Here is an 18,519-nt window from a genome sequence, read left to right as displayed (position 1 = left end):
TGGCTGGCTTGGGGTAGGGGTTGCAGGCATCTATCCCAGACTCTCGGCTTGTTCCAGCTCCCACAGGTGGCCTCACTCGGGCATTTATTGAAATCAGCTGCAAACTCGTCTTCATGGCGACTGGATTCTTCCTGGCCTATTACCTCACCCTGCTCTATTATGGACGGTAACTCAGCCACTGACCCACCCACCAACCTACCCACCCACCCATCTACCCACCTACCTACCGTCTATCTATCCACCTACCCAACTATGTACCAACCCACCAACCTCTGTGTCTATTCATCCCCATACACCCATCTATCTATCTATCTATCTATCTATCTATCTATCTATCTATCTATCTATCTATCCCTATCCACACCCTCTATCTATCGATCTATCTATCTATCCCCATTCACCCCTCTATCGATCTATCTATCTATCCCCATTCACCCCTCTATCTATCAATCTATCTATCTATCTATCCCCATATACCCCATCTATCTATCTATCTATCTATCTATCTATCTATCTATCTATCTATCCACACTGCCAGCCACATACATATCCCAGAATCTCTCTCCCAGGACACCCTGCTGCTGTCGTGGAAGGAGAAGAAAGGACAGGCCGGGGGCCCGGGAATCCATGGTGCCCGAGTCCGGTGTCTAGATCGGGCCGTTCCTCAGCCACCGAAGAGCCGACAAGGAATTGGAATCTCACAGGATTGAGGAAAAGGAGAACGAGACCTCAGCTGAGCCCAGGGGTAGAAGCAGACATAGAACAGGTCACCTGGGCCCCCTCTCTTCCCTGCATTGTCCTCCCACTTGCCAGAACCGTCTGGCTCCCAAGATGGGCTCGGCCTCTGGGCCACTGGTTGCTAATGTCCATAATATCCCGGCCATTGTCCAGGGTCCCGGCTGCCAGGTGACATCACACCTGGCCCTCTGCAACCACCATCCCCCTCTCCCACCACCTCGTTCCGCACACAGCACACAGGGAAACTGAGGCAGACGCAGTATTCATGCAAAACTCTAACAAAATCCCCCACTTCGTCACAGGTGCTTTTCAAAATAAAAGTTTTGTGCAAAGGTTCCCTGCCCCAAAAACTAATCACGGGATTTTTTGGTTTTTAGAAAGGTTTCACAGGGATCTGGGCCACTTAAAACTAATGATCCCTGGGAAACATTCACTAGCTAGGAATTTTTCACAAAAATATCCCAAATGTTTCAATCTGTCCTGCCTCCGTCCCCCCCCCCCCCCCGCCCCCACACACCTCCTCAGCTTTAAAATATCTTCAGGACACAGAAAAAAACAGACATTTGAATTATTAGATAGATAGATAGATAGATAGATAGATAGATAGATAGATGATTAACCCTTGCCCTCCCATACCGACAGACGCAGTCACCATGATCCCAGTGTTATCAGCCATGTCAGGTTTCTATCTCGACCTGGTGGGTCCAAGGTTTCCCAGAGAATTTCATTTTTTTCCTGCATCTGAATCTGGTAATTCCCAAGACCCAGGAAACACACACGTGTCCAATACTGAGCTCAATACAATGCACAAAGAGCCCTTGCCCAGCGCTGAGATGTGACCGCCTCTGGGGTGGGGAATGGGGGCTGTTTATATAAGGATCCCGGCTGGCGCTGAGATGCAGCCACCTCCAGGTGGGGCTGTGACGAAGTGGGACTGTTCTTAATGTTTCCTCCCAATATTGTGGGGGTGCCTCAGTTTCCCCTATGCAGTTCTTAAGTATCTAGCGGGTGGGGTAGGGAGCAGTTCCAGAGCATCGCCCAGGGACTCCGTGACAACTGGTGGCAGCGGTGGGATGTACTGCACCCCATGGATGGCGCTTCCTGCAGTAAGTGACTGGGGAGCAGTAAAACGAAGGGGGATTGATGAGGACCAGGCGTGCTGAAGGCTGAGAGAGGAGCGGTTTCGGGGGGCAGTTAACCCCTGGGAGTTTGTGACCAGCGAGAAGGAATGTGCAGTAATGGGGTGCCCCTGGGGACTGCGATGAGCAGTCTCAGGGGTGGAGGAGCCTGCGGCTTGGCCCTGGGAGAGAGAAGGACTTTTGCAGTAACAGGGTCCCCTGGGGATTGCAGCGAGCGGTCTCAGGGGCGGAGGAGTCTGCAGCTCAACCCTGGCAAAGAGGGGGTGACCTCGAGAAGGGCTGGCACACTAGGGGTTCTCCCTGGAAACCGTGGGGAGCTGAGAGCACACAGGCCTGTGAGTCCACAACAACTTGGGAAGGGCGGAGTGATGGCCTGTCACCGTCTCCCGAAGAAGGACATTGTCACCCGGTGCAGAAAGACAGGGTTGAGCATTGGAAAGTTCACCAAGGCACAGTTCATCGTGCAGCTGGAGGAGGATGACGGCTCTAAGGAACAGATTCCTGACCCCAACTGGGGCTATAGCAGGATCTGGGAGCAGCTGGAGTGGGAGCCAGGCACCCCCAAGACTTCTGTCCCCGACCAGACGAGGGTCTTCACGATCGGGTTCCCCATCGGGGGATCGAGACGGACGGGATTGGAGCTGAGTCCGAGAGAGCAAGAGGACTGTGAGAGACAGCGAGAGCCCGAGAAAGAGCTGCAGAAGCAGCAGCAGCATGAACTGGCGATGGGGGAGCGGAGAGGCCTAGGGGACCTCCCAGGGGTGAGTGGGGATAGACCCCGGGGGGCCAGTTCTGCAGGGAACCTCGAGACTAAATTGCTGCCCCTGGTTAAGGAGCGGGGGATTGGGGCATGTGGATGCCACCTCACTGCTTTTGAGCAGGCTGGCTATTTGAACCAGGGGGACCCTGCAGAAAAGCCCCGGTGTCTAGCTCCCTTGCTGGGTCCCAAGGCCATAGACTCCGTCAGCCAGATGGGTGGGGAGGTGGACAGGCTCCCACTCCTGACCACACTCCTGACCCCACTCCTGAAGCCCCTCGCCCTGCCTATGGCCCAGATCCCTGTGCAGACCCAGGAGGGGTGGGGCTGGCTGGTTGTTGGGGTTCTCCGGGATATCGGCTGCGAGACCCTGTCGTAGGGTCACTGTGTCTCTTTGGGACAGGATCCAGGCCTTGCTCCGGTAACTGCCAAGGGTTTGAATTTGAATCCAGGGAACCAATCGTCGGAGAGGGAAATGGTCAGTGAAAAGGCAGATGACCTGGCTGGCAGGGGGGAGGAGCGGCTAGGCTCAGGCTACCTGCCTGCCTGTAACCAGCCCCCTGGGGCTGGGTGGGACAGAGAGATGCTCCCCGCCCCCTTGCACACCGGAGAGGGGGCTCACGCTGGCTCTGATGCAGTGAGGAAAGCAGCGAGCTCGCTGCCTACCCCCACTGGGACAGCAAGGGCAGTGCTGAGCACAGTGGGAGCTGAGACCCCAGCTGAGTGGGGGGAGACACAGGCCGGGCAGGGGATCTGTGGGGAGTGGCAAGGTGCTGGGTAAGGAAAGTCTGGATGAGCCTAGGCAGCCTTGTGATCTGATGGCTGTGTCCAGTCAGCAGGGTGGGAAGTCGAGGAGAGTGGAAGATGAGAGTCCCTGGACCTTATCTGTTAGCTGGGTGGAGAATTGTGACAGTGAAGGAAATGTGCCTGTGTCTGTCTGGGGTATTGACTTGCCTATGGAGGGAGCTACCCCGGTCTCCAAGCAGTTGTCTCTGACCAGCCTTGTGTGCTGGGACAAAGGGAATGAGATCCCAACCTGTGTGTCTGGTAAAGGAGAAAGTGTGTCCAGCTCTTCTTGGTCTGTGGAGCAGACAGAAGGGGCCTTTCAGCCTGTGATGGTTGAGGGTCGTGCAGTTGTCTCAGAGTTGGTTCTGGATTCAGCTAAAGCCCAGGAAGGGAAGGGTCCTAAGTTTGTGTCTGCTCGGGAGAATGGCCCTGTAACTAGGTCGCATCCAGTTAGGGTCTATGTAAAATCCCAGAGACCAGACAATTCTGGTGCTTGTATTTTGCCTGTTGCTAGTGTGTTGTTGGAAAGGTTTCAGAGGAACAGCCGTGTTAGTCTGTATTCGCAAAAAGAAAAGGAGGACTTGTGGCACCTTAGAGACTAACCAATTTATTTGAGCATGAGCTTTCGTGAGCTACAGCTCACTTCATCAGATGTATACCGTGGAAACTGCAGCAGACTTTATATACACACAGAGAATATGAAACAATACCTCCTCCCACCCCACTTATAGATAAGCTATTACCAGCAGGACAGTGGGGTGGGAGGAGGTATTGTTTCATATTCTCTGTGTGTATATAAAGTCTGCTGCAGTTTCCACGGTATACATCTGATGAAGTGAGCTGTAGCTCACGAAAGCTCATGCTCAAATAAATTGGTTAGTCTCTAAGGTGCCACAAGTACTCCTTTTCTTGTTGGAAAGGGTGGAGCAACTCTGTCTAATCAGGGTGAGATCCTAGCCAGGGCACAAGGAGAGCATGAAGGTGTGTGATTGTGTTACCTACTGAGGGTGTGGAAACCTGTCGCAAGAAGGAAAAGATTCCTGAACTTGTGTGTGGCAAAGGGAAGGAGAATGCTTCTAACCTTTTATCTAGGAAGTCTGTGAGTTTGCCTGAAAGGGGATTGTGGAGGAATCCGCCTGATGGGCCAGAGGTGATTCTGGATGTAAGGGAGACCCAGAAAGAGTCTGTTGTTGCTCAGGAAAGTGTTCCTCTAGAGCAAGCCTTAGGGAAAGAGGGTAAGGGCAGAATTTCTGGGAGGGGTGAATTGTTGCATAGAAAAGCCCTAGGGAAAGGAATCCTCATGGAGCCTTTGCAAGCAGTTTACTGCAACTGAAGGGTGTGAAAGTGATTTCATCAAGAAAGTTTCAGTTCCTAACAGCCAGAAATTTTCTGTTGTAAATGGATCCACTGACTGTCCTGTTGAAAGATCCAGTGTGGAGAGCTTTGAGAAGGTCTCAGATGAAGTGAAAGCTGTTAAGAAAGTTAAACAGTCCTATAACCAAGTGGCTGTGTTTGGCCAGCTTGTTGGGGAGAAGACCCAATCCCAGTTTGACCCCCTGGGGTTTTGGGGTGGCCAAAGGGCACGGGCCGCAGAAACCTTCCCACATGCGGCCTGCGAGTGCTATCGACCACCCCCGACCTAAGGGAGGGCGTGAAACTGGAAGGGCCTGGTGTAACTCCTACCAAGGAATGGGAGAGATGCTGGGGCATCCATGGGAACGTTGGTGGCTTCGAACTTCCCCAGGTCACCGGGTAAAGTGACCCCGTTCAGTTCGATCTCAAAGGGGGGAGAGATGTGACGAAGTGGGACTGTTCTTAATGTTTCCTCCGAATATTGTGGGGGTGCCTCAGTTTCCCCTATGCAGTTCTTAAGTATCTAGGTGGTGGGATAAGGGTGTATGATCATTGCAGAGCCCTACAGGGCAGGTGTGCAGGGGTCTGGACACAGAGAATGGCCGACACCCTGTTTCCTGGCAACTGATGGCCTGGGCCCTTCCCCCCTGCAAGGTGAGAGCTAAAGGGTTGGAGAACAAAGGAATCAGGTGACCTCCTGGCCCAGGAAAGGAACAAAGCCCAGAGGAGGGGGGCCTGGAGGGAGTTTCAGTTTGGGGCTGGCTGGAACATGGAGTGAAGTGCAGACGTGGTTGTCTGGCTCACTGCCCCCCAAAATGGACCCAGCCGAGAGGTCCCGTTCTCTGCACCTACAAGCTCTGTTTTAGACCATGTTCCTGTCGTTTAATAAACCTCCGTTTTCCTGGCTGGCTGAGAGTCACGTCTGACTGCGGAGTTGGGGGGCAGGACCCTCTGGCTTCCCCAGGACCCCGCCTGGGGGGACTCGCTCTGGGAAGCGCACGGAGGGGCAGAGGATGCTGAATGCTCCGAGGTCAGACCCAGGAAGGTGGAAGCTGGGTGAGCTGTGTGTCCTGCAGACAGGCTGCTCTCAGAAAGGCGAAATCCCCAGAGTCCTGACCGGCTTCGTAGGGAGCAGTTCCAGAGCATCGCCCAGGGACCCCGTGACAGGGGCATCTATTAAACAGCAACGGAGGGAAACCTCCGGGCAGCTCATTAAAAAGAGTCAGAAACCAAACGGGGATTAACCAGAGGCAGAATGTAACACACCAAACTCGGGGCCGGCCCAGACCCCGGGGTTCCTGCCCCGGAGCTCACCCCAGCGACCAGGGGTCTGCCCTGATCCGCATGGATCCAGCGCAGCGACTTCTAACCCACTAGACCTGGCAGCCACAGTCCCAGCAGGAATCTGCCCCGGGCTCTCTCCTTCCCCCACTAGCTGGGGACCTATGTCCAAGCAGCTGCGCCCCACTGTTCAATGGGACCCTCTCACCTGCTCTCAGTGCCTCTCACTCAGCCCCGAACTGGGGCCGACCAGCCGGAGGTGGAGCAAACTCACCGACTGGAAACTTCCTGTTGTGCAAGATCCGCTCAGCGACCAGCTTCCCAGCACAGCCGCCGGTGCCCACACGCAGGGGGGCAGAGCTGACGTGCCGCTGGCCTGGGGCAGAGCAGGGCTGGGGTGGGAGACTCGCGAGGGCCTGGCCGTTGGGGCTGGTCCCAATGCCCCTAGGGGGTGCTGTGTTTCTTTTAGTTATAGGTTTCCCCCAAACCCTTGTGTATCTCAACACTGGGCAAGGAGTCCTTGTATAAACAGCCCCCAAGCCCCACCCCAGAGGCAGCCACATCTCAGCGCTGGGGAGAGGTCCCTGTGTAAACAGCCCCCAGGACCCAGGCCAGATTCAGCTGCATCTCACCTCTTAAGTCGAAGGACGGAGTCTGTGGCGGGCCGTGGAATCCAGCTGCCTCTCCTGATCCAGCCGATGACCCGGGTCCCATCACAAGGGAATCCCCAGACTCAGTGACCTCAAACGGGCGTTTGAGGACCTGAGAGACAGAAAACAAACATCTGCGCTCAATGGACCAGCTCCGATCTGCTGGCTTCTCCCCTGCTGAGAGACACTAGAGGGGAAGGACCCCGGGTCCCATTCCCACCCCACAGAGCCAGCCAGTTCCCCACCCTGCAGCAGATCACATCCAGCGCTCCCGAGAGGGGAAAGGCCCCATGCCCCATTCCTCCCACCCCGAGCCAATCCCCCCACGGTGGGGCCGGAAGCCGGCTGCCAGGAGGAGCTGGCCTGTATCTGTGACAATCTCCCTCTTCTGTCGGTGGCCCCGAGATCTCCGGCCACTGGAACCAGCTTGTGCAAGACATGCGAGGGCCAGATACACACACTGACTTCCCCTTCCTGTCTTGAAATCTCACCTCTCGCCCCAGCCCTCGTCCTGACACTCGCACTCGCTCCCTGCCAGGCAGGTCTCTGCACGCACCCGGCTCTTCCCATTGGAGTTGGGATTCGCTAGCCGTCCTAACTGGGCATCTGCGGTTCCAGTGCGCTGTTCCCAGCCGCTCCACCCCAGACGCGGACACATCTCAGCTCGGGGTGAGTGATTAGTGTCTGCAGCGTGTTCAATACGATAAGAGGTGTGAGCTGCTAGCGTTCAAATATTATTGCGCGACTGGAAAACACAGTAATAAAGGGATAGGGCTGAGACGGGGGGCAGGTAGTCAGGACTCCTGGGTTCTACCCCTTGCTCTGGGAGGGGAGTGAGCTCTAGTGGTCAGATCAGGGCGGCTGAGAGCCAGGACTCCTGGGTTCCATCCACGGCTCTGGGAGGAGAGTGGGGTGTAGAGGGTCTCAGAGCCACGACTCCCGGGTTCTGTCCCTGGCTCTGGGAGGGGAGCTGGGTCCAGTGGGTTAGAGTAGGGGGTGGAGGCAGCGAGTCACGACTCCTGGGTTGTGTCCCAGCTCTGGGAGGAGAGTGGGGATTAGCAGGGCTCAGAGACCCGGACTCCTGGGTTCTATTTCAAGCCCCACAAGCAAGATGCAGCCTGCCTCTGTTGCAAGGAAGCCACAGGCAGCCCCAGCCAGAGGGAGAGGAAGTCGGCAGGATGCTGATGCTGGGGTTTCTGAGACATCATCTCCCCTTCATCCCTGTCCCCACTGACTTCTGCTTTCACATTCCTATGCATGCCGCTTCCCCGGGCTCCAAGTCACAAAGCGTGAGGAACCCGGGCTGCAGGGTGGGAGAGCCAGGCCTGGGCCCCCCTCTGCAGGTCTAGGGGTGAGTGGAACTAGGGTGCGGGAGGGAGCTGGATGGTCTGTGGAGACTGGGGTGCCCCTCAATCCCGACCCGCAGCCCCTTCTTATCCCAGCCCTGGGCTCCTGTCACAGAGTGTGGGGGAGTCCAGGCCCTGCACCCCTCTTCCTGGGATTCACTGAGACTCTCAGTCAGCCAGTAAAACAGAAGGTTTATTGGACAACAGGAACACAGTCCTAAACGGAGCTTGTGGGTACACCCAGCACCCCTCAGTCAAGTCCTTCTGGGGGAGCAGGGAGCTTAGAGCCCAGCCCTGGGGTTCCCTGTGTTCCTCCCCCCAGCCCCAAACGGAAACAACCCCCCCCCCCCCCAGGCTCTCTTCCGCAGCCTGTCTTCACATTCCTGGTCAGAGGTGTCACCTCCCCTTCCCCCTCCTGGCTCAGGTGACAGGCTCTCAGGTCTCCCATCCCCAGGGCACATTCCCAGGTCAACACTCCCCCCACCCTGCTGCGTCCCATCCTCACATCTCTCCCCCCTTCGAGACTGAACGGAGCGGGGTCACTCTGACCAGTGACCTGGGGAAGTTCGGGGCCCCCTCTCCGGGACAGCGCATCCGCTATCAGGTTGGCACTTCCCTCCACGTGGACCACGTCCATGTCGTAATCCTGCAGGAGCAGGCTCCATCTCAGGAGCTTGGCGTTGGCTCCTTTCATCTGGTGCAGCCAGGTCAGGGGAGAGTGGTCGGTGTAGACGGTGAAGTGTCGCCCGAAGAGATAGGGCTCTAGTTTCTTGAGGGCCCACACCATGGCCAGGCACTCCTTCTCGATGGCCGCGTAGTGTTGCTCCCGGGGTAGCAACTTCTTGCTCAGGTACACGATGGGGTGTCTCTCCCCCTTTTCATCCTCCTGCATTAACACCGCCCCCAGTCCCGAGTCTGAGGCGTCGGTGAACACCACAAAGGGCTTGTCAAAGTCTGGGTTTGCCAGAACTGGGCCACGGACCAGAGCCTCCTTCAGCGCCCGGAAAGCCTCCTGGCACTGCTCGGTCCAGACCACCTTGTCTGGCTTCCCCTTCTTGCATAGCTCAGTGATGGGGGTGGCTATGGCGCTAAAGTGGGGCACAAATCTTCGGTAGTATCCTGCCATCCCAATAAAGGCTTGGACCTGCTTTTTGGTATGGGGAGCGGGCCAGTCTCCGATTACCTCCACCTTGGCTGGTTCCGGCTTTAGGCAGCCACCCCCCACCCGATGGCCCAGGTAAGATACTTCAGCCATCCCCACCTTGCACTTCTCCACTTTTACGGTCAACCCAGCCCCCTGGAGTCGGTCCAGCACTTGTCTAACCTGGGACACGTGGTCCTCCCAGGTCTGGCTAAAGACACAGATGTCATCAATATACGCCACGGCAAAACTCTCCATCCCCCTCAGGAGCTGGCCCACCAGGCGCTGGAAGGTGGCCGGCGCTCCCTTGAGGCCGAAAGGCAGGGTCAGGAACTCATAGAGCCCCAGAGGGGTGATAAAGGCCGATTTCAGCCGGGCATCTGCATCCAGCGGCACTTGCCAGTAGCCCTTTGTAAGGTCCATGGTGGTGAGGTACCGAGCTCCTCCCAGCTTGTCTAGGAGCTCATCCGGCCTGGGCATGGGGTAGGCATCAGATACAGTGATGGCATTGAGCTTCTGATAGTCCACACAGAACCGGACCGACCCGTCCTTTTTGGGGACCAGCACCACCGGCGAGGCCCAAGGGCTGCCAGATGGCTGGATCACCCCGAAAGCCAGCATGTCCCGGACCTCTCTTTCCAGGTCCTGAGCAGTTTTCCCTGTGACTCGGAAGGGGGAGCATCTTATCGGCGGGTGCGACCCTGTCTGCACCCGGTGGACAGTCAGATTAGTGCGTCCAGGCTGGTTGGAAAACAGCTGTCGGTACGGATGCAGCACCCCCCTGACCTCAGCTTGCTGGGCAGGGGTTAGCTGATCCGAGAGGGGAATTGTTTCCAGCGGGGAACCAGCTCTGGTCCCAGGGAATAGATCTACTAAAGGGTCATCTCCCTGCTCCTCCCACTGTCCACACACGGCCAACACCTCATTCCCCCTGGCATAGTATGGCTTCATCATATTCACATGGTACACCCGGCGGTGGTGCGCCCGGTTCGACAGCTCCACCACATAGTTTACCTCATTGAGCTGCTTGACGACCCTGAAAGGGACCTCCCAGGCGGCCTGTAGTTTGTTCTTTCTCACTGGGATGAGAACCATCACCGGATCCCCGGTGGCGTAGGCACGGGCCCTTGCCGTGCGGTCATACCAGACCTTCTGCTTCTTCTGGGCTCTGGCCAGATTCTCCCTGGCCAGGCCCATGAGTTCAGCCAGTCTCTCTCGGAAGATCAGGACATACTCCACCACTGACTCTCCATCGGGAGTGGCCTTCCCCTCCCACTCGTCTCTCATCAGGTCCAGGGGGCCCCTCACCCTCCTTCCATATAACAGTTCGAAAGGCGAAAATCCGGTAGACTCCTGGGGCACCTCCCTGTACGCGAACAGCAGGTGAGGTAAGTACTTGTCCCAATCCTGCGGGTGCTGGTTCATAAAGGTTTTCAGCATCATCTTTAGCGTCCCGTTAAACCTCTCCACCAGCCCGTTGGACTGGGGGTGATAAGCTGAGGCCCAGTCGTGCCGGACCCCACATTTCTCCCACAAGCACCGGAGCAGGGCCGACATGAAGTTGGAGCCTTGGTCTGTCAAGACTTCCTTGGGGAACCCCACTCGGCTGAAAATGGTCAGGAGCGCATCGGCCACGGTGTCTGCTTCAATGGAAGCTAAGGGCACTGCCTCGGGGTAGCGGGTGGCAAAATCTACCACCACCAGAATGTATTTCTTCCCCGACCGGGTCGTCTTGCTGAGAGGCCCCACGATGTCCATGGCCACCTTCTGGAAAGGCTCCTCTATGATGGGCAAAGGTCTCAAAGCCGCTTTCCCCTTGTCCCGGGCCTTCCCCACCCTCTGACAGGGGTCACAGGATCGGCAATACTGCCGGACCGTGGTAAAGACCCCGGGCCAGTAAAAGTTCTGTAGCAACCTCTGCCGGGTGCGCCGGATTCCCTGGTGCCCTGCGAGGGGGATGTCATGGGCCAGGTACAGGAGCCTGCGGCGATACTTCTGGGGGACCAGCAGCTGCCTCCTGATCCCACAGGACTCCACTTCCCTTGTGGGAGCCCATTCTCGGTACAGGAACCCCTTCTCCCACAGGAACCTCTCCTGGCAGCCTCTCCTCATGGTCCGTACCACCCTGAGGTCGGCCAGGTCCCTGAGCTTCCGCAAGGAGGGATCTTTCCTCAACTCGGCCTGGAACTCAGCGGCTGGGGAAGGGATGGGGACCGGTTCCCCCTCAGTGGCCAGGTCTGAGGCCTCAGCCTCTCTGAGCCGTGCCCCTCGGCCCTCCCTTCCCACCAGGGTAGGGTCCTGCGCCTCCGGTGCGGTACCCTCCCCGAGGTCAGGGAGCAGTGGCCCTCGCCGGCTCTGGCTACGGGTCACAACCAGGGCGGTCTGGGGCTTGCTTGGCCAGTCCTCTAGGTCTCCCCCCATCAAAACTTCAGTGGGCAAATGGTGGTGTACCCCCACATCCTTGGGGCCCTCCTTGGCCCCCCATTTCAGGTGTACCCTTGCCACGGGCACCTTAAATGGGGTCCCGCCCACCCCTGTCAGGGTCAGGTAGGTGTTGGGCACCACCCGATCTGGGGCCACCACCTCGGGCCGGGCCAGCGTCACCTCCGCGCCCGTATCCCAGTATCCATTGACCTTCCTCCCATCCACCTCCAGGGGAACAAGGCACTCTCTCCGGAGGGACAGCCCCGCGCCCACCCTGTAAACTGAGCGCCCTGAGTCCAGAGCCTCCAGCCCTCTGGTGGAGCTGGCCTGGGGTACTCTTCACTCCTGAGCAGGTGGTAAACTGGTAGGCCCCCTTTCCTGGGTCGTCTGCCCCTCGTCCAGCTGGGTCCCTACCCAATTAACCCTGGGTAGGTTGGGTCTGCTCAGTTTGTCCCTGAGCCCAGGGCACTGGGACCGTATGTGGCCTCTCTGGCCACAGTGATAGCAGCTCAGGTCACGTTGGTCCCCTCGAGCGGGTCGGAGGGGCCCGACGCCAGGCGTTCCCCTTGGGAGGGGGTTCTCCCTATTTCCCCGCTGGGAGGCCCCCTGGTGACTCTCTCTCTGCATCGGGGGGGGCCTGTTCTTTTGGGACTCCTCCCGGCTACCCCCTGACCGACTGTTCACAAACTCGTCGGCCAGCTGCCCTGCGTCCTGGGGGTTCTCGAGCTTTTTGTCCACCAACCACAGCCTCAGGTCGGAAGGGCACTGTTCATACAGCTGCTCCAGTACGATTAGGTCAAGCAGGTCCTCTTTAGCTCGGGCCCCAGCTGTCCACTTGCGGGCATACCCCTGCATCCGGTTGGCCAGTTGTAGGTAGGTGACCTCAGGCGTTTTACGCTGACTCCGGAACCTTCTCCGGTACATCTCGGGGGTCAGCCCAAACTCACGGAGCAGGGCCTGTTTGAACAGTTCATAGTCCCCTGCCTCCGGCCCTGTCATCCGGCTGTACACCTCCACGGCTTTGGGGTCCAGTAAGGGGGTGAGAAACTGGAGCCTGTCTGCAGGGTCAACCCTGTGCAGCTCACAGGCATTCTCAAAGGCCGTCAGGAAGCTATCTATGTCCTCCCCCTCCTTACGCTGGGCCAGGAAGCACTTATCAAAGTTCCTTGCAGTCTTGGGTCCCCCCTCACTCACCACAGCCGGGGCCCCACTGCTCTTCAGCCTGGCCAGCTCCAGTTCATGCTGTCTTTGTTTCTCCTTCTCCTGACGTTCCCTCTCCTTCTCCTGACGCTCCCTCTCCTTCTCCTGACGCTCCCTCTCCCTCTCCTCCTGCTCATGTTGACGTTGTTTCTGCTCATGTTGACGTTGTTTTTCATGATCCTCCAGCTCCCTCATTTTCATCTCCCTCTCCCATTCCAGCCGCCTCCGCTCCAGGGATGGGGAGCTCCGCCGGGAGGATCCCCTGCTGGGTGCTGGGGTCAGGGTGCCCTCGGTATTCGCTGGGCTTCCCCCAACCCCTCCCCCAGGCATAGGTAGGAAGGGTCTCGGGATGTCCTCGGCAGCAGTCTGACCCCTCCCAGCCCGGTCAGGCCCCGGGGCCCACGCTGCGTCTGCCGGGCGGCTCCCCTCAGGGACAGGGATCGGGTCCTTCAAGCGATCCCTCTCCTCCAACTGGGCAATCAGTTGTTCCTTGGTGGACCTCCCGATGCGCAGCCCCCTCTGCCTGCACAGCTCCACCAGGTCACTCTTAAGGCGTTTAGCGTACATCTCCCTGCTGGCCACTCGCAGGCCGGGCAGCTTCCCACGGTTTCCAGGAAAAGCCCTTAGTGTGCCAGTCCTTCTTGAGGTCACCACCTCTTTGCCAGGGTCGAGCTGCAGACTCCTCCGCCCCTGGGACCGCTCGCTGCAATCCCCCGGGGGACCCTGTTACTGCAAAAGTCTTTCTCTCTGGTCACACATTCCCAGGGGTTAGCCGCCCCCTGAAACCGTCTCTCTCTGAATCTTCAGCACGCCTGGTCCCCGTCAATTCCCCTTCGTTTTACTGTTCCCCAGTCACTTACTGCAGGAAGCGCCGTTCACGGGGTGCAGTAGATCCCACCGCTGCCACCAGTTGTCGCGGAGTGTGGGGGAGTCCAGGCCCTGCACCCCTCTTCCTGGGATCCACTGAGACTCTCAGCCAGCCAGTAAAACAGAAGGTTTATTGGACAACAGGAACACAGTCCACAACAGAGCTTGTGGGTACAACCAGGACCCCTCAATCACGTCCTTCTGGGGGAGCAGGGAGCTTAGACCCCAGCCCTGGGGTTCCCTGTGTTCCTCCCCCAGCCTCCCAAACTCCCAACTAAACTCACCCACCAGGTTCCCTGCTGCAGCCTCTGTTCACATTCCTGGGCAGAGGTGTTACCTCCCCCTCCCCCTCCTGGCTCAGGTGACAGGCTCTCAGGTCTCCCATCCCCAGGGCACATTCCCAGGTCAACACTCCCCCCCTCCCTGCTGAGTCACTTCGTCACACATGCCCTTTGGCCACCCCAAGAATGTCTCCCCATTGACCATCACCTTCTGCTCCCACTGGAGGTCCGAGGGGCCTGGCCCCAGGAAACTCCACACAGACATATAGGTTGGGGTCAGGAGTGGGAGCCTGTCCACATCCCCAACCGTCTGGCTGACGGAGTCTATGGCCTTGGGACCCAGCAAGGGAGCTAGACACCGGGGCTTTTCCGCAGGGTCCCCTTGGTTCAAATCGCCAGCCTGCTCAAAGGCAGTGAGGTGGGCATCCACACCCCCCCCTCCTTAACCAGGGGCAGCAATTTAGTCTCGAGGTTCCCTGCGGAACTGGCCCCCCGGGATCTATCCCCACTCACCCCTGGGAGGTCCCCTAGGCCTCTCCGCCCCACCACCGCCAGTTCATGCTGCTGCTGCTTCTGCAGCTCTTTCTCGGGCTCTCGCTGTCTCCCAGGGTCCTCTTGCTCTCTCAGACTCAGCTCCAATCCCGTCCGTCTCGATCCCCTGATGGGGAACCCGATCGTGAAGACCCCCGTCTGGTCGGGGACAGGAGTCTTGGCGATGCCTGGCTCCCACTCCAGCTGCTCCCAGATCCTGCTATAGCCCCAGTTGGGGTCAGGAATCTGTTCCTTAGAGCGGTCATCCTCCTCCAGCTGCACGATTAACTCTGCTTTGGTGAACTTTCCAACGCTCAACCCTCTCTTTTTGCACAGGGTGACAATGTCCTTCTTAAGGAGACGGTGACAGGCCATCACTCCACTCCTCCCAAGTTGTTGTGGACTCACAGGCCCGTGTGCTCTCAGCTCCCCACGGTTTCCAGGGAGAACCCCTAGTGTGCCAGCCCTTCTCGAGGTCACCACCTCTTTGCCAGGGTCGAGCTGCAGACTCCTCCGCCCCTTGGACTGCTTGCTGCAATCCCCAGGGGAACCCTGCTACTGCACAGTCCTTCTCGCTGGTCACACACTCCCAGGGGTTAACCGCCCCCCGAAACCGCTCCTCTCTGAGCCTTCAGCAGGCCTAGTCCTCGGCAATCCCCCTTCGTGTTACTGCTCCCCAGTCACTTACTGCAGGAAGCACCATCCACAGGGTGCAGTACATCCCACCGCTGCCACCAGTTGTCACGGAGTCCCTGGGCGATGCTCTGGAACTGCTCCCCATGAAGCCAGTCAGGACTCTGGGGCAGTCGCCTTTCTGTGAGCAGCCTGTCTTCAGGACACACAGCTCACACAGCTTCCACCTTCCTGGGTCTGACCTCGGAGCATTCAGCATCCTCTGCCCCTCCGTGCGCTTCCCACAGCGAGTCCACTCAGGCGGTGCTCCTGGGGAAGCCAGAGGGTCCTGCACCCCAACTTCGCAGTCAGACGTGACTCTCAGCCAGCCAGTAAAACAGAAGGTTTATTAGACTACAGGAACATGGTCTAAAACAGAGCTTGCAGGTGCAGAGAACGGGACCCCTCAGCTGGGTCCATTCTGGGGGGCAGTGAGCCAGACAACCACGTCTGCACTTCACTCCATGTCCCAGCCAGCCCCAAACTGAAAACCCCCTCCAGCCCCTCCTCCTCTGGGCTTTGTTCCTTTCCCGGGCCAGGTGGTCACCTGATTCCTTTGTTCTCCAACCCTTTAGCTCTCACCTTGCAGGGGGGAAGGGCCCAGGCCATCAGTTGCCAGGAAACAGGGTGTTGGCCATTCTCTGTGTCCAGACTCCTGCACACACCTGCCCTCTAGGGCTCTGCAATGATCATACACCCTTACCCCACCCCCTAGATACTTAAGAACTGCCTAGGGGAAACTGAGGCACCCCCACACTATTCAGAGGAAACATTAAGAACAGTCCCACTTCGTCACACCTTCCCCTCCCACTCATCTCTCATCAGGTCCAGGGGCCCCTCACCCTCCTTCCATATAACAGTTCGAAAGGCAAAAATCCAGTAGACTCCTGGGGCACCTCCCTGTACGCGAACAGTAGGTGAGGTAAGTACTTGTCCCAATCCTGCGGGTGCTGGTTCATAAAGGTTTTCAGCATCATCTTTAGCGTCCCGTTAAACCTCTCCACCAGCCCGTTGGACTGGGGGTGATAAGCTGAGGCCCAGTCGTGCCGGACCCCACATTTCTCCCACAAGCACCGGAGCAGGGCCGACATGAAGTTGGAGCCTTGGTCTGTCAAGACTTCCTTGGGGAACCCCACTCGGCTGAAAATGGTCAGGAGCGTCGGCCACGGTGTCGGCTTCAATGGAAGCTAAGGGCACTGCCTCAGGGTAGCGGGTGGCAAAATCTACCACCACCAGAATGTATTTCTTCCCCGACCGGGTCGTCTTGCTGAGAGGCCCCACGATGTCCATGGCCACCTTCTGGAAAGGCTCCTCTATGATGGGCAAAGATCTCAAAGCCGCTCTCCCCTTGTCCCGGGCCTTCCCCACCCTCTGACAGGGGTCACAGGATCGGCAATACTGCCGGACCGTGGTAAAGACCCCGGGCCAGTAAAAGTTCTGTAGCAACCTCTGCCGGGTGCGCCGGATTCCCTGGTGCCCTGCGAGGGGGATGTCATGGGCCAGGTACAGGAGCTTGCGGCGATACTTCTGGGGGACCCCCAGCTGCCTCCTGATCCCACAGGACTCCACTTCCCTTGTGGGAGCCCATTCTCGGTATAGGAACCCCTTCTCCCACAGGAACCTCTCCTGGCAGCCTCTCCTCATGGTCCGTACCACCCTGAGGTCGGCCAGGTCCCTGAGCTTCCGCAAGGAGGGATCTTTCCTCAACTCGGCCTGGAACTCAGCAGCTGGGGAAGGGATGGGGACCGGTTCCCCCTCAGTGGCCAGGTCTGAGGCCTCAGCCTCTCTGAGCCGTGCCCCTCGGCGCTCCCTCCCCCCCAGGGTAGTGTCCTGCGCCTCCGGTGCGGTACCCTCCCCGAGGTCAGGGCGCAGGGCCCCTCGCCGGCTCTGGCTACGGGTCACAACCAGGGCGGTCTGGGGCTTGCTTGGCCAGTCCTCTAGGTCTCCCCCCATCAAAACTTTAGTGGGCAAATGGTGGTGTACCCCCACATCCTTGGGGCCCTCTTTGGCCCCCCATTTCAGTTGTACCCTTGCCACGGGCACCCTTAAATGGGGTCCCGCCCACCCTTGTCAGGGTCAGGTAGGTGTTGGGCACCACCTGATCTGGGGCCACCACCTCGGGCCGGACCAGCGTCACCTCCGCGCCCGTATCCCAGTGTCCATTGACCTTCCTCCCATCCACCTCCAGGGGAACAAGGCACTCTCTCCGGAGGGACAGCCCCGCGCCCACCCTGTAAACCGAGCACCCTGAGTCCAGAGCCTCCAGCCCTCTGGCGGAGCTGGCCTGGGGTACTCTTCCCTCCTGAGCAGGTGGTAAACTGGTAGCCCCCCTTGCCGGGGTCGTCTGCCCCTCGTCCAGCTGAGTCCCTACCCAGTTAACCCTGGGTAGGTTGGGTCTGCTCAGTTTGTCCCTGAGCCCGGGGCACTGGGTCCGTACGTGGCCTCTCTGGCCACAGTGATAGCAGCTCAGGTCACGTTGGTCTCCTCGAGCGGGTCGGAGGGGCCCGATGCCAGGCGTTCCCCTTTGGAGGGGGTTCTCCCTATTTCCCCGCTAGGAGGCCCCCTGTGACTCTCTCTCTGCATCGGGGGGGGGCCTGTTCTTTTGGGACTCCTCCCGGCTACCCCCTGACCGACTCTTCACAAACTCGTCGGCCAGCTGCCCTGCGTCCTGGGGGTTCTCGAGCTTTTTGTCCACCAGCCACAGCCTCAGGTCGGAAGGGCACTGTTCATACAGTTGCTCCAGTACGATTAGGTCAAGCAGGTCCTCTTTAGCTTGGGCCCCAGCTGTCCACTTGCGGGCATATCCCTGCATCCGGTTGACCAGTTGTAGGTAGGTGACCTCAGGCGTTTTACACTGACTCCGGAACCTTCTCCGGTACATCTCGGGGGTCAGCCCAAACTCACGGAGCAGGGCCTGTTTGAACAGTTCGTAGTCCCCTGCCTCCGGCCCTGTCATTCGGCTGTACACGTTCACGGCTTTGGGGTCCAGTAAGGGGGTGAGAAACTGGAGCCTGTCTGCAGGGTCAACCCTGTGCAGCTTGCAGGCATTCTCAAAGGCCGTCAGGAAGCTATCTATGTCCTCCCCCTCCTTCCGCTGGGCCAGGAAGCACTTATCAAAGCTCCTTGCAGTCTTGGGTCCCCCTCACTCACCACAGCCGGGGTCCCACTGCTCCTCAGCCTGGCCAGCTCCAGTTCATGCTGTCTTTGTTTCTCCTTCTCCTGACGCTCCCTCTCCTTCTCCTGACGCTCCCTCTCCTTCTCCTCCTGCTCATGTTGACGTTGTTTCTCCTTCTCCTCCTGCTCATGTTGACGTTGTTTCTCCTCATGTTGACATTGTTTCTCCTCATGTTGAC

The 18,519-nt window shown here is 58.4% G+C and overlaps 2 protein-coding genes and 1 long non-coding RNA gene across 3 annotated transcripts in view; 2 read left to right on the top strand and 1 right to left on the bottom strand.

Annotated features, from left to right (window-relative positions):
- The window catches only part of LOC125629817 (sialic acid-binding Ig-like lectin 13), a 52,146-nt gene that overhangs the window by 18,130 nt on the left and 15,497 nt on the right, over positions 1 to 18,519 (top strand).
- LOC142070021 (uncharacterized) lies at positions 1,416 to 5,681 on the top strand. The gene is made up of 2 exons (XR_012665989.1): positions 1,416 to 3,949; positions 4,341 to 5,681. It is a non-coding gene; the product is annotated as an uncharacterized LOC142070021 (long non-coding RNA).
- Positions 7,689 to 11,613, bottom strand: LOC142070036 (uncharacterized). The gene is made up of 2 exons (XM_075122999.1): positions 8,381 to 11,613; positions 7,689 to 7,741 (listed from the first exon to the last, which is right to left on the bottom strand). Exons 1-2 carry the CDS (start codon positions 11,610 to 11,612, stop codon positions 7,689 to 7,691), a joined length of 3,285 nt encoding a protein of 1,094 aa, XP_074979100.1. The 5' UTR covers position 11,613.

The sequence above is a fragment of the Caretta caretta genome, chromosome 24 (genome assembly GCF_965140235.1).
Source record: "Caretta caretta isolate rCarCar2 chromosome 24, rCarCar1.hap1, whole genome shotgun sequence".
NCBI classification, from domain to species: domain Eukaryota; kingdom Metazoa; phylum Chordata; order Testudines; family Cheloniidae; genus Caretta; species Caretta caretta.
Note: the sequence above shows the minus strand (reverse complement) of the source record. Positions and strands in the feature narration are given on the sequence as shown.

Excerpts from the sequence above, each read along its gene's own strand:
- LOC142070036 (XM_075122999.1), bottom strand. The coding sequence starts at position 11,612 with ATGGGGGGAGACCTAGAGGACTGGCCAAGCAAGCCCCAGACCGCCCTG. Across the intron at positions 7,742-8,380 it reads GGGGGGGGGGGGTTGTTTCC|AGCTGGGACACAACCCAGGA; the intron begins GTTTGGGGCTGG and ends CTCTCCTCCCAG.